Source organism: Heloderma suspectum, chromosome 6 (assembly GCF_057233095.1).
Source record: "Heloderma suspectum isolate Gila_16-S chromosome 6, 16-S_ref, whole genome shotgun sequence".
Taxonomy (NCBI): Eukaryota; Metazoa; Chordata; class Lepidosauria; order Squamata; family Helodermatidae; genus Heloderma; species Heloderma suspectum.
In genome coordinates this window covers 29,075,400-29,091,256 of record NC_139463.1, presented here as the reverse complement: position 1 = coordinate 29,091,256, position 15,857 = coordinate 29,075,400, and the positions used below count along the sequence as shown (strand labels likewise).

General features: G+C 44.1%; 1 protein-coding gene across 1 annotated transcript in view; it reads right to left on the bottom strand.

Annotated features, from left to right (window-relative positions):
- UNC5D (unc-5 netrin receptor D) overlaps positions 1-15,857 on the bottom strand; it is a 721,393-nt gene that overhangs the window by 145,596 nt on the left and 559,940 nt on the right. The window contains exon 9 of the mRNA XM_084807245.1: positions 6,818-6,850. Within this exon, the coding sequence (XP_084663371.1) occupies positions 6,818-6,850 (33 nt within the window). The remainder of the gene's footprint in view (positions 1-6,817; positions 6,851-15,857) is intronic.

Sequence of the window (15,857 nt, the reverse complement as noted above, 5' to 3'; positions counted from 1 at the left end):
TTTTCACTCTAATCTGGCCCACAGAATCAGAAGAATGATATCATTTGTTAGACAATCAGGCAAGGAGATTGGCAACATGTGACTTGTGGGCCCTACACGGCTCCCACTGCCTGCCTACTGCCACCTCCACCACTGCCCCAAATGGGGGTGGGGTCAGAAAAAAAAAAAACCCTTGGCAGCTGTAGTGGTAACGGAGCACCAAAAGGATCAAAATTAGTTTCTTTGCAAATCTGTTCAAATGTGAAAGCTTTGTGCAGGTGGACGAAGGATAACTCTGTAAAATAATCCACATGTTCATGGGCTTCTTTAAGTTAGGGATGTTGGGGAAATGTGCCACGGACTCCAATGAGGCCAGATTCTTTGGAATCCAGCCTCCAGAATCTGTGGTGGAATGGCCCCACTTATCTCCGAGTAAAGAGGATTCCCTGCGGAATGGCACTCTGGCTCCGCAGCATTTGCAATTCCTTGGCTTAACACAGTTGTAAATGGCATATTGGATGCCACTTGCAGCCATAAAGCCCTGAGTTTACCCTAATTGCAGGCATTTACGGCTCTATTTATGTAAAAAAAAAAAAGCACTTTACAGCTGCAAGTGGCGTCTACTATGCCATTTGCAGCTGTATTAACCCAAGGAATATGGTAATGGTGGACGCTGTTACCGTATAGCCAGCACCAGGGAGCTGGAGTGCGGCTCCACGAAATCCTCCAGATGCGGAGCCGGCCATCGAGGATTTCGGGGGGGAGGGCTGGATCGCCTCCCCCCCATTGAGGATTCCGCGCGGAGGGATGGAGCAAAGGTAAGTGAATTTTGTACATCCCTAACAATGAGTGATCCACCCACCCCTTCTTTGAGTCCAAAAAAATATACCGTGCATATGTAGGCTAATACACTGAGTTTATTTCATTTTTTTTGTTCAAAGCAGTCTCACCCACTAGCCTTCTGATGATACTTTTCTGTACATCTGCTGAAGAGCCATTGATTCACTCCTTTCCTTTCCTGGCTGCAGGCAAACTACCAAGTGCCATTTCATTTGAAGTGGCAAACTACGGTCTGTGTCTTGCCTGCAAATGAGGATTAGAAACGAGGCTGAATTTTAGTTTTGAACACAGTGCTGGCTCCAGGTTTTTGAGGGCCCTTGGCCAAGAAACCTTCAATGAGCCCCTTCCCCCAGCGACTCCACCTTTTCACCACCACTGTCACCAGCTGCTCTTGCTCTTTGTCCTCTTTCTTATAATTTCTACCAGTTTTGTGGCTGACAGGGAAAGAAGCAGCAAGCAAGTAGGCAGTGGCATCTACTGCTCCTCCTTCTCGCCATCACCACTGGCTGGGCCAGACCAAGATGGAGGTGAACAAGCAAGCTGCAATAGTGAAGAGGAGGCACAAGTCCAGGGGGCTCTTGTCAACTTGTCCCTGTTGCGGTGTGGGCCCTTAGCTGGTGCTCAGCCATGCCTGCCTTTGACACCAGTCCTGAATTTGCAGTGCAAGTACAAATCAAAGCTTGCTGACTGTGGGTTGCCTCAGACCATAAGGAGGAGAGAGGGAATAGCTATGCACAAGGGGAAGAGGGAGGGAGTGCAGAAGCTTGAGTCTCAGGCAATTAACCCCCGAACCAGAGTTTGGTGTTACGTCTGAACCAAGCCTGCCTTTAATTGTGCTTCCCGACACTGTTAACAACATTTATTGAAAGCATATTTTATGGTAATGAAGTTTCTATTAACCATGATTAAGCATTATAAAAACACCTGAAGATAATTTAAGAGGTGTAGAAGCACAAAATGAAACATTTTTGTTTAATGCATTAGGAATTGTAATTGATTAAATTATCTCATTTGCAATAAAGTTTTGCGCAAGCTGTGCAGAGCACACATTTCCTCTGGTTTGCTATTCATTTTCTAGCGGATAGCAACAATTACACTCAGTTCTTGCTACCTCTTTGTCTCCCTCCCCCTCCTTTTATACCTGTCAGCCACGAAAATCTGCTTCTCTGTTCAGCTCTTCCCTTGCCTATCTGTTGAGAAGTCCTAATATGCAGGGAACACAGTTCCAAGCCAGAGAGAATTATATATAAGGCTATTTAAAACAATTGGTTGTTTCTCAATTATCTTAATAATTGACTTTGATTTTGCATCAATGATGACTCATGCAGTCTTAAACTTAATGTCCATTCCATTCAATAGCAAGCAACAAGCTGTATTTATATAACACATCCCTAATCTCACCGTTTAAAATAAATAGTTTAATTCCCCAAAGAATTAAAGGCACTATCGACCTCAGCAGTTTGGCTGGCCCTCTTTAAGGATCCAATAACGATGCCAGAGATGAGGAGAGTACAAACAAAAACAGCAGTCAGTCACACAATCTGAGGTACTGCCAGGCTACCAAGAGCTACTAAATGAAAACTTCCCTAAATGTCCAAGCTAAAAAAGGAGGGAGGGGCTTTAGTGTGATAATTGAGATTGGGCACTCATGAGACATATATTCTAGGCAGAAATCTTAGCTGTCTGAACCCCATTCAAGTTCATTGGGATCTACAACATAAGTGTATCTAATTTTATTAGCTGATTTAAACGGACAACCTAGTCTGTTGTGAGGAGCTCAGGGCACGTGATAAAATGTAAAAAAAACAAAAAACCAAGATGTACAAAACAAGATGTTCAAAACCACACACACACACACACAGAGACAGAGAGAGAGAGAGAAAGAGAGAGAGAGAGAACTGAGCTGTAGACAACCACCATGATTATCAGAGCCACTGAACAGTAACATTGCCCAGGAAAGTCGTCCCCCCCACCCCGCTCCCTCTGGAGGCTTGATGGTGAAGCAAGGCCTGAAGGCCCTATTACCACCACCTACTGACATCAAATTAACTCTGGAAGTTAACTCACAAACTGCTGGCTAAGTTACCATCAAGCATAAACCGCTCAATGGCAGAGATCACAGAAGACTGAATCTCACAGATCTTAAGAAGAGCACCCAAATCCCCAACAGGAGCTCCCCTATCCTGCAACATAACAGTCCCTGCCTGGACAGGAAGCTGTTATAGGTCTTCCTGTTCAGGGGAGCCAATGGCTAGCCTGGATTAGTGGTGTCAATCTAGTACCCAGGAGCCATTTACTGATTATGGAGATGTTTCCATCTGTACCCCTGGCTCACATCCCAGGGGTATCTGTGCTTAGAGTTGTTGTTTTCAGGCTCTGGACCTGACAGCCTCCCTCCCTCCCTCCCTCCCTCTCTCCCTCCCTCTCTCTCTCTCTCTCACACACACACACACGCTATCTTATCTTTCAGTTAAACAATATACCACATTATGTTGGTGTGACATGACTATTGTATACTATGAAGTATACTATGTGTCTACAACTTTATTTCTATGGTTCACCAGCATCAGGGTATAAATGGGTGAAAGGGGGTGCTGATAGAAGAGAAATGGAGGGTTGACCAGGTTATTACTGGAATTGCCCCCTGCTCTGGTACAAATGTCTGCGCAAAGAAAGGAGTCATAACTAAAACCAAGCCCAGTATATGTAATGGACAATCCCAGACATTGACCACTCTTGGTCCATTTAAGGATGCTAGTCAGTAAGATATCCAAGCCCGGTAGCCAACACAGCGAACAGGGCTCACATATCAAGATGGTCTGGGGCACCCCCTGCTGCTATACCTACAAACATGTGAGTGGGAACTTGCTGAAGAGTAACTTCTTTTATGGACACTCAGCATTAGGGATGGCATGGGTGGCTGATTGGGTCTGGGAGTCCAGTGGACTCCCCCTTGCCCATGCACCTGAGCCATAACAACCAAGCCCCTGCTCAACCCCCCCTGTAATCTTGCATATATGGGACATTCATGGTGTCATTTCGTGTAAGACTAGATGCGCACTTATTTTGTGATCACCACTTATTTCCCCACCAAATGGCGCTTGCACGATTTGTGGGTGGGTCACCAGTGAGTGTGAGTGCTTTGGTGAACATGGGTCGAGAGGTGCATGAGTGGGGGCTTGGTGGCACTTGGAGAACCCAGACAGCAGGGAGGATGACTGCTTGTCTATCCCTACTCAGCATGAAGAAAAGTGTTGTTCATCAATACCCCCAAATTTACAGAGATGCACCAAAAACAACAATGTGTAAATAAGATCTAATTTATTGCTCTGACGTCCCATAGTTATTCAGTGTTAGAACTGAAGACACAAGCAACAGCAGAAACCTCAATTCTGCAGCTGAAAAAGAGATGTAAGTAAAAAGCACCCCAGTGGCTGGACAGGGATTCAAACCCTCAAATAGTTTCCTATTTTAATTGGACACCCAAAACTACTATTATCCCATCATCATTATTGTTATCATCCAGATGTTGTAAGATGTTGGAATTTTTTTTTTCCACTACAGGGCTCATCCCACTTCCTGGGGGGAAGGGTCGATTGAGAAAATGGTGTGAGACCAAAGGCTTAAAAGCCCCCTTCCCCAGGAATTGCTAAGCCAATCAATATCAAAATCTGTGTGTCTGAATTAAAGTTAAAAAGTTAAATGTTAGAAGTTCTTTTCAAATGATAGGGGAATTAAGGACTAACGTCCTATGTTAAGTTTGTTTCAGCTGCAAGTAGAGACGTACAAGGATTTTATTTTAGTTTGCAAATCACTCAAAAATGCCCCAAATGCAAATGCAAATGGGAGTGCACGTTATCTGAAAATGTTCACAAACACCCTAACTTGTGTTTGCATTCAAGAAATGCATGCTTTAAAAATGCACACATTAAAAAAAATTGTATTTTCATGCTTTAGTAAAAGTGTGCACTTCTGAAAAATGCACATTTTTCCTTTTCGAAATGTGCACTTTCCCTAATCGAATGAATCCCCCCATAAGGTCACAAATGAGAGCAGCAGTGAGCTGAACTGAGCTTTGAGGTGAAGTTCAGAGCATCCCTGATTCTCCCTTCCTTAGCTACAGGACAACACAGAGCAACAACATAATCTTTTGATCTGCTTTGAGAAGAGACACAGTCATCTACCAACAGCTGCTTTCTTCAGCCATGTAACATTATTTCGGTCCAAGACTGGACTTAAGGATGCTCAAGGATTTCAGTTGGGTCAATTTACACTTCCCAGACTAATACAGATATTCAGATTGATGCACAAACATATCAATGTAACACCTGCAAAACTGGCATGGATGGACTGGAAATATCCTCTTCCATCTGTCCCTAGTTAATGATGTCAAGATGCCAGAATGCCTTAATAGGAAGGATGGGCAAATCTGTCAATTTCAGTTTTAGTCAGTTTCAATTTTTTCCCAAACTTACCACAGGGTGTTTCTGCCCTCCTTGATTCTCATCTGCCCCACTAATTCTGTAAGTGCCCTCCACCACTTGTGTGTGACAATGTAGTGCTTTTGGGGCAACCTCAAACAAGCAGAAATGCTAATATCTAGGACACAGGTCAGCGGAGCTCACATAAGGGAGGTTCCCCAAGCTGCCTCCTCCAAGAAATGAGCATTTCTGCTAGTTTCAGGGCTTCCCCTAGGAAGCACTAAATCTACCTTGCATAAATAGTGGGTCCTGCTTGCACAATGGAATTGGTGAGACACACCCCTAGCAGAAGGGAATCAGCAGGATAAAAAGGAATGAGCAGGGGCATAAGCACCACATTGATTCTGCCCCAAGTTTTGTTTTGTCCCATTTCTGCATCTGTTCACATTAAAAAAAGGCCTGCACAAACATTCATATGTATGTCTGTGCACATTTTCCCTAATATATGCAGTTTTGTATGCAATTTTGCCTGTAATATACACATTTTTGCAAGACATTTTCACAAATGCAGGTTGTACACTTTTTATTTTTGCATACGTTTCCCCAATATATGCAGTTTCTACACATTTTGTTTAATTGAAGAACTGCATTGCAAAATCAGGAAATTTCAAATATTGAAATATAGTTGTGTTACAGTTCACAGATTGGCTCAGGAAGTGTGAATTACGTAAATTCACATTCACTTGGGAACTGAATGAATTTCTCCTCTATTCTTATCTAACAGTCCCTTTCGTACATGCCCTGCATACATTCACTGAACATGTGGATGTGAGCATGGGACCACACCCTCTACCCTACTCTCAATATCAACATGGCCAATGACTCCATGCCCTGACAACTGTGCATTCAGTGTAATGCAGGAGAGGCATCTTAACCTTGTAGAATTGGGGGGAGGGTCCAAAACCCAACGATAAGCAGTCAATGAATGTAAGGACATAAGAAGAGCCATGCTGAATCAGACCAAGGGTCCATCTAGTATTCTGTTCACAGTGGCCAACCAGCTGCGTACAGGAAACCCACAAGTAGGACATGAGTGCAACAGCAACCTCCCGCCCATGTTCCTGGCAACAGGTGTACAGAGGCACACTGCCCCTCCTGATACTGGAGGTAGTGGAAAGGGGACGGGCCCAGGGGGCATGGCTGACTGGGAAAGTGTGCAGGGCCAGATTGGGACCCAAGGTAGGTTGAATTTGACCCATGAGCCTGAGGTTCAACACCTCAGGCCCATTACACCCTAGTGTAATGGCTGAAAACTCTCCATTGAAGGATGGTGAGGGGAAGAAACCACAAGTATGTTGATGTTGGAGGTAGGGCCAGCAAGGTCAGTCATGCTTCTGGGTCTATGCACTCAATGATCTCTTGGAGGGCACATATGAAAGTAGCTTATACTTTCTTTCCATTGAGTCATCTCCCTTGTACCTTACCTGAACCTGTAATTAATACCTAAATATTTTATTTTATTTTTAAACTGTGTTAAAGAGAAAAAAATAGAGAGAGAAGTAAAAAAAAAAACTTACTTTGGGGTTTTATTTCATGAAGAAGCTTTCTATCTAAAAAGAGGAAGTGGGAGAGAGGGGGAGAGAGGGGAGGAGGGAAGAGAAAGAGAGAAAGTTGCACTTAATAAATGTACAAGGAATTATCTATTTCCTAGATCACTTTCTGTCAAGCTCTCTATATGAAACATTTTCTCCCTGGCTGATGACGATACTCATTTTTATGTAACATCCTCCATACTTCCATTGATACAAATACATTCCAGTTTCTTCCATAGTGAAAATAAACTGTTTGGGGTTTACTGGGTTTTTTGTGTGTTTGTTTGCTTGTTTGTTTTAAAGGAGGGGCATTTATCGATTCAATTTCTACTAAATTATGTGCCTACACATATGGTGTTTTAGTTAAATAGATAACCTGTATGAAAGGTCACAGATTTTAGGCGTAAGCGAGGACAATTGCACCCGCAGTCAATGAGATTTGAAACACTGATTTATTCAGGATGTGGGTGCTGAACTTATCTGCGCTCTCAAGTTTATGCAAGAATGTAAGAAGTGTGGAACAGAAAGAATATAATTTGAACTGGCACTCTGCCCTGGAAACTGCTTTCAGGAGAAGAAAATGGGGAAAAAAAGAAGTTGATCAATTGGCACGTCTTGCTAAATAGGAACAGTCCCCCAGCCCTCATCAGCACCTTTTCAGATACCGTTAATTCCAATCCAGCATGATACAATAGAAAGCAGGGCAGAATCCATCTAACCCCAAAGAGGACAGTATCTATCTTCCATTGGTGGAATCAGCCACTTGGAAGCAAAGGGTGTGTACAAACAGTTATTTCTGAAAAACAATGGGAGCAACCTCACCCTTGAATGTTACTGTGCCAATGGCCCCTGTCTATCTTTCATAGCTTGAAAGAGACAAGGCAGGAGACTTGTTGTGGGGAGATCCATTTCTTTGGGCCAAACAGACATTACTTTCAATGTGTATCTGGTAACTACATATATTTCCCCCCCTCCATTTTTAGGCTAGAGCAGGCACCACACCACCATCCCGATCTGGAGCCAGACCCTAGCATGGGGGTAGGAAAACTTTAAGATCCAAATTGGGGTCCCTGGACCTACTCTAAAGTTAAAAAAAATGAAAAGACATAGCTGCTGGACTATTCCCACCAGCAAGGGGAATCTTCAGCCACTGACTGGGCTTACTTTCTCAGCACTCCAATGCACAGTTTTTGATGCCATACAGTCCCTGCACATTAATTGGCTCTTTGGCTGGAGGTCATAAATGTCAGGCCCTAAAATCAGTGTTGGGGGCTTCAATCATATTCTGGAATGGAAAGCAACATATAATCCATTTAACCAAATGAATCAGTAGGGATATGTGAAAATTGCCTTGTAGGCCCCTTCCAACCCTACTGTTCTATGACTGCTATAATAGGGGTGTACGAAACCCTGCTTACCTGGCTCCTCCGGGTTCCGCAGGTGGGGGGAGGCGATCCATTCCTCCCCCCAGAATCCTCAACAGGGGGGAGGTGATCTGTTCCTCCCCCCCCCCCGGAATCCTACCCGGCCAGCTCTGCTCCGCAGCCAGGCCGCAGAGCCACTGGCCAGGCCAACCCGCAGCAGGGCCTCCAGCCGCTGCCAGGCTGCTGCAGATGCAAATGGTGTCCTGCGTAGGGGACCACAGGCTAAAGCGGGAATGCAAATGGCATAGGGGATGCCATTTGCGTCCCTGCTTTAGCCGTGATAGGCTACGTAAATATATACATAGCCTATCACGGGCTGGTGTAGGGATGCAAATGGTGGCCGCTATGACAGCCGCCATTTGTGGCCGCAGCAGCCCAGCAGTGGCTGGAGCTGCCACCGCCGCTGGAGCCGCAGCTGCAGCCGCAGCCAGGTAGGCTCCATTTCGCGGGGCTTTCACAGGGTGGTGGGGTTTGTAGGTCCCCCTCTCCCGACCTACAAACTCGCTGAGCCACCCACACTCACCCTGGTTCCTGTCTGCAAGTGACCACCATTTCCCCAAGCTTGGGTTTTGCTTTTAATGAAAGAAAGAAGGTCTTTAAAAATGTGCACATTTAAATATGCACAAATTAGGGCTGGTAAAGACTGATCTATGCAATATTAGAAGTGGAAATGTCCCATTTATGCCTCTAATATTACTAGGGATGGCGGAGAATTCCGCAATGGACTCCAATGAGGCCGGATTCTAAGAATCCCCCCCCCGGAGTCCACGGCGGAATGAAAGACTAACCCCCGCCATCCGGGTAATCCGGGCACGGCTGGATCCTACCTTCTGCTATCCATCCGCTGCCACCTGTCCCGTCTGCTCCTGCCTGTCTTCGAACGCAAATGGTGTCCGGCGTCACAGACACCATTTGCGTCCCTGCCATTTGCCGCGATAGGCTACGTAAATCTTTATGTGGCCTATCATGGCAAAAAGCAGGGTTGCAAATGGCATCCGCTACGCCAGATGCCATTTGCGTCCGAAGACAGGCAGGGCGGCAGCGGACAGACCTGGCCGGTGGCTCTGCGGACTCGCTGTGGAGCAGAGCCGGCTGGGGAGGATTACGGGGGGAGGAACAGATCACCTTCCCCCCTGGACCCCCCCGGTGGACTCGAAGGTGAGTTCCATACACCCCTAAATATTACACAGATCAGCCTTTCCCAGCCCTAATTTGTGCATATTTAAATATGCACATTTTAAAGACCTCTTTTTTCATAAAGAAGCTTGGGGAAATGGTGGGTGCTCATGGATGGGTCTGGGTGAGTGAGGGGAACATCTGGGAGGGTGCGAGTGGGGGACGAGTGAAGCCAGATGCTCTGTGGATGCAGTCCAGGGGTGTATGTGGGGGAGCCCAACAGACTCCCGGAACCAGTTAGGCGCCCGCGGCATCCCTACTCATACATCTCTATGAATTAACCACCACTAAAAGAATTCTAGGCTGTGTGTAGCAGAGGCAGGCAGAAGGTAGACCAGCATCTATAGGTAGATCTCTTGTGGATCTGCAGTAGATTGGCAAGGGTTTCTGACTCCCTATAGTTTAACTATAGCAAGTAAGACAGAATATATCTGGCATGGTTGGACATCTCCCGCATCATCATCATCATCATCATCATCATCATCATCATATCCTGCCTTTTTCCCAATACAGGGACTCAAGGAGCCTTTACAACATTAAACATTTAAATAGAAATATAAAAACATTAAAAATATAATTAAATCATCAATAGTAATAAAATTGTATAAAATATCAAAATTTGAAAAGACAACAACAATATAAACAATAGTACCAATACATCATATTCTCACAGGTCCAGACTATCTATCCCCAAAGGCCTGCTGGAACAAAAATGTTTTTACCTGCCTGTGGAAACATACCAAGGAAGGTGCCACTCTCACTTCACTGGGAAGGGAGTAGGGATGTCAGAGAATTCCGCCACGGATCTCGGTGAGGCCGAATGCCAGTGCATTCGGCCCCCCAAAATCTATGGCGGAACGAAGCCCCCCACCCCCACACCCCATGAAATGGGCCCGGAACAGAGCACCTACCTGCTGCCGTACGCACTGCATTGCGAATGGCGGACGTGTCTGCGGACGCCATTCCCTTCTTCCATATAGCCTTGATAGGCTTCTTAAATACTTACGTAGCCTATCACGGCTAATGCAGGGACACCATTTGCATCCCTGCAGAAGCCGTGATATGCTACGTAAGTATTTACATAGCCTATCATGGCAAAACTAAGGGAACGCAAATGGCGGCATTTACGGTGGCCGCCATTTGCGTTCCCTTTTTTTTTTTTTGCTGTAATAGGCTACGTAAATATTTATGTAGCCTATCACGACTAAAGACACGGACGCAAATGGCGGCGGCTAGGGCGGCTACCATTTGCGTTCCTTCCTATTGCCGTGATAGGCTACGTATATATTTACGTAACCTATCACGGCAAAAGACAGGGGTGCAAATGGTGGCTACGCCATTTGCATCCCTGCCCTGAGCTGTGATAGGCTACGTAGATACTTAACGTAGTCTATCACAGCTTGCCAGGGACGCAAATGGCAGCCAGCGTAGCGGCCGCCATTTGCGGCCACAGCGCAGCCCAGCAGTGGCTGGAGCCACTGGAGCCCAGGTAGGTTCCGTTTCGCAGGGCTTTTGTGGGGTGGTGGGGCGGGTTGCTTCATTCTGCCATGGATTCCGGGGGCCCGAATTCACTGGAAATCGGCCTCCCTGGGATCCGTGGCAGAATTCACTAACATCCCTATCAGATTCACTCTGAGTTTTCTGCCAATGTCACTCTAGTCATCTTCTCACTAGTTTCATCGCTGCCAGCAACCTCGAAAACCAGGGTGCTGTTGTGGCTCTACTCCGTGAAAGATGGCTCCACTTCCTGAGAGATTATTTTCTCTCAGCATCAGTTTGTCTCACCTGTAAAATAGGGCTATTAATTGGTTGCCTTGGAACAGGCCTTTGTGTAGTTATACTGGCTAGTTTGGGGATTTTGTTCTAGAATCCATGCTCTATAGTGATTCAGATGAAGATTTCTATTTATATATGCAGTCAAGGAGGCTGGTGGCTCTGATTTTGGTGGGGCTGTACATCAATTCTGGGTTTCAGTCAGAACCAGCCAGAACTCTAAAAGAGTGACCCAAGGTGCTGAACTTATTTTGGGGATAGGGATCAGCACCTTGGATAGATCATTTAGAGGTCTGGCTGGTTCTGACTGAAACCCAAAATCAGAACCACCAGCCTCCCTGTATACAGAATATGGCTCGTGGAGTGCAATAGGTAATTGACTCCACAGCCCACCTAGTATTTCACACCTGGCTCTAATTAATGGACTTTGGGGTTTCTAGCAATAAGCAAAACAAAATGTAGACCCCACAAGCCGCCATGAAGTCTCCCCACCCCTGGTGTCCAGACCTCCTATTCCCATACTAACAGGGTTTCCCTCCAGTGAACAGCATCCATGGACTACCTTCCCCTGATGTGAATACCCATAGAAAAGGCAAGGACTTCTAACCAGTGAACATGGCTTTTAGGCAAGTTCAAAGTCTAGAACCTCTTTATTCAACACGTGTCCCAGTTATTTACTATGCATAATGGGAAAATCTAACATATAAAAGTTATCATAACACTGGAAATACCTCAGTCATGGAGAAAACACACCCAAGGGATGGATGAATCTGTCAATTTTAGTTTCACTTGATTTCTGTTTTCCAAACTTGTGTTCTCTTTGTATCACTTTGCAATTTTTTTTAGAAGTCTGAACGGAAATTAGTAGGCATTTCCATGCAGATTTCTCCTAATATACATTTTTGTCCTCATCGTTTGCAAACAATTTCCTCTAAATGCACACTATTTTCATGAAGTTACGCATGTTTGTGCTTACTTTTCCCTGTTATATGCCATTTTGTACATGGTTTGATTGGAGAACTGCACTGCAAAATTTGGAAAAGTCTGCAAGTATAACCATTCTTTGGTTCACACCTAGGTTCAGGAAGTGTAAATTAGGTAGGTTTGCATTAAAATGTGAACCAAACAAATTTCTCCCCCACCCCTAATGCCTGTGCATTTCTCCTGCAGAGCAAAGGATGTTTGCACAAAAATGGTTCAGAACATATGGCATACATTCAAGGCTTCAGTTCCATTGCACATGTAACCACACATACCACGGGGGGGGGGGGGATAGGGGTGTATATGGTGGCAGGGGGGGAGGTAGATGGAGGCAGCTGCAGTTTTTTCCTTGAGGTGTCTGCACTTTTTCTGACAACATAATCACAGAAATGAATGCTGTTTCTATGTACACATTTCTTCCTCCCCATTCCCCCCTCTGGTTCGCACTAATGCTTCTTTGCTACTCACACTACCTGCCACTCAAATGTGCAAAGTAGCCCAAAGAATCATACATAATGTATTACTGATAATTAGCTTGTAGAATGTTGCGGGCAGAGGTACACATCACAAGCAAATCCCTTCTCTCTTTTTTCCCCCCTAGAGAAAAGTAGGTTCTGGAAGGGGCAGTTTTCAGCATGGAATCAGTGGGTGGGTGTCTGGTGGTTGTGGGGGTTATTTTAAGATATATGCTTTTATTAAACTATTTGGAAATGATATGTAATTATAAATATAGAATATTCACATACCTTACTGAAGCATATTGTCACAATATTTTAAACTGATAACAGAACAAATAATTTAAACCACAGCAACTCAAACGTAAGAGCCGGATTTGTAAATGTATTTGCCTTGCCTTGCCTTGCCAAACAAACATATAAGAAAGTCATTCCAATTCCAGACAAATTACTTAGAATGTTGAGTACCTGTTTTTTCACCCTTAGTTCAAGATGGCATATTTTATAGTCCCTTGTTGGAGGAGTTGGCCTGGAGGAGGCCAACATTTTCCAGTACTCTGCACAATGAATTCTAATATATTCACATTTCCTTCCTATTTACCCCTGCTTTATTTCCTTTTCCTTCCTCTGTGGTTCATTGTGTCTTCTTTTTTTTTCCCTTTCTTTCCTTGAGATTGTAAGCCCCATGGGACAAGGTTCTATCAAACCTATTCTTCGAAAACACCATGGATGTCAATGGCACTATAAAGACATAATAGTGGCTGTGATCACGGAAGAAATCAACCAATCAAATCAGATGGTATGTCCTTGATATAAGTTTACAGAAGTATTTCTGGATCCAATTACAACCTTACAGCATACACAGCACAATCCTAAGCATATTTATGCAAAACAATCCCTACTTAATTCAATGGAATTTACACCTATGTACAGTTGTTGAGGATTTTGTCCCTCTATAACTGCATTAATTTCATTCCAGATGTTTCTTAGGTATAACGCATGCCCACAACATATGGAAGTAGTTGCCTTCTACTATTTCACATTTCCAGCATGCACATTATCTTATAAAATGTTTTGAGTATAATATACAACATTCAAAACAGGTTCCTTGTAGGTTAATATGTTCTGAGAAATAGTTACCATTCTTCCAAATATGTATAACAATGTTCACCCATTTCCCCAAAATCTAGTCTCTAACCAATAATGTATTTGTTAACTTCTTTATGTTGAAACGCTAACAATTTTTCACCTTGTGGTTTCTAACTTGGCATATACATGAAATAATTTGTTCTATATTGTCAGATATGGAGATTTTTCCCTGCTCAGATACATTTGATTGCTTAAGTAGTGACCTTGCTCTTTTATGTTTCAAATATATTCTCTGATTTGTAAACATCCAAAACAAGGAGATGATTCATTTTTCATCACGCATGCACGCACACAAGCACACACACATGGACATATAATAAAAAAAATCATGTTTACATCTATGTGAGTACCAGGTTTCTGGATCATCTAAAAGTACTTTAGAGATGGTCCAAAAGTACTATGGTCCTGGGAGAGTGTCCTAGGGAGCATAGGATTCTTTGGAGTCCCCCACTCTGAGACACTGCTGCAACCTCGGAAGAGGAGTCTGGATTTGTGTGTGTGTGTGTGATTTTGTTTTAATTTTGACACCAGCTCATCAGCCATGCCTACTTTCAAGGAGGCCAAGGAAAATGGAAAACACAGCTTTCCCCAACCTAGAGTTCTCCAGATGTTCTGGATAAAACCCAGCATTCCTGAACATTGGCCATGCTGGGTGGGGCTGGTGGGAGTTGAAGTCCAACATGTTTGGAAAGCAGCAGGTTTGGGAAGGCTGATGCAATGCAACACCACCCTCTGGATCACTGAGAGACCACACTCACATTTTGTACGCTTCTATGCAGCCTAATTACCTGTTTGATGTTTGAATACTAGCTCAACCCCCCACCCCATTTGCCAGGGATGTGTCCAGAAAGATGCAAAATAGATGGTAATGTAATTACCATCTATTTGAAGATTGAGGTATTGGAATGAATGTTGCTGCATGTTCCGGACACAGTTTTGCATTTCAAGTATGAACACCAGCTTGGTGCACCTGTTTTCAAGAAGTCCAGGAAAAAATGAAACACATGCTGTTATGTGTTTTGTTTTGTTTTGTCCTTCAAAACAAAAATATCAGAATGTAGGTTGGCATGTCTATTCAGGAAACTTGATGGTATGTGAGCCATTCTAGTGGCTGAGTAAGAGTCCTCCTCTCTCATTCTTCCTGTTCCTGTTTTTTTAAATAGTCAATGTTCATAGAACATTTTTTTTACAGAATAGTAGAATATACTATTCTATAAAAATATATACTATAAATGTAAATTTATATAATTCTTATATATGTAAAATATATAAGAATATACTATGATATTCTAATATCATAGAATAGTAGGGTTGGAAGGGGCCTACAAGGCCATCGAGTCCAACCCCCTGCTCAATGCAGGAATCCAAGTCAGAGCATTCCTGACAGATGGCTGTCCAGCCTCGTCTTGAATGCTTCCAGTGTGGGAGAGCCTGCCACCTCCCTGGGTGTTGTAGTTTAACTTTTTTCTTAAAGTTAAACTTTAACTTTTCTCTTAAAAAAGAAAACCCAAGGCAACTTACAATGTGTTATTCAAAACATACAAAATATAAAGCAGCTAAAACCAATGTTTATTCAAATGCCAAAATATGATACGACAACTAAACATAAGTAAGGACCAGAACCAAAACAATGGGGGAGAGGCCGTGGCTCAGGGGTAGAGCACCTGCTTTGCGTGCAGAAGGTCCTAGGTTCAATCCCCAGCTTCTCCAGTCAGGGTAAGAAAGAATCCTGCCTGAAATCCTGGAGAGCCACCACCAGTCAGAGTCAATAATAATGGGCTAGACTGATCAAGGGTCTCATTCAGTATGAGTCCTATGTTCCTCACAGACACGTAAGAAGCCCCTCATATGCTTTCAAATGCCCGGGAGTAGAGGAAAGTCTTGGCCTGGTGTCCAAAAGATGACAATATTGGCCCTACGTGGGTCTCACTGGGGTAAGTGTTCCACAGATGGGGAGGGGCACCACTGAGTGGGCCTCTTCCTTATTGCCATTCTCCAAAAGTCCCTTGGAGGACGTACTCAGACAAGGGCTTCAGATGTTAAACTATGGAACTCGCTACCACAGGA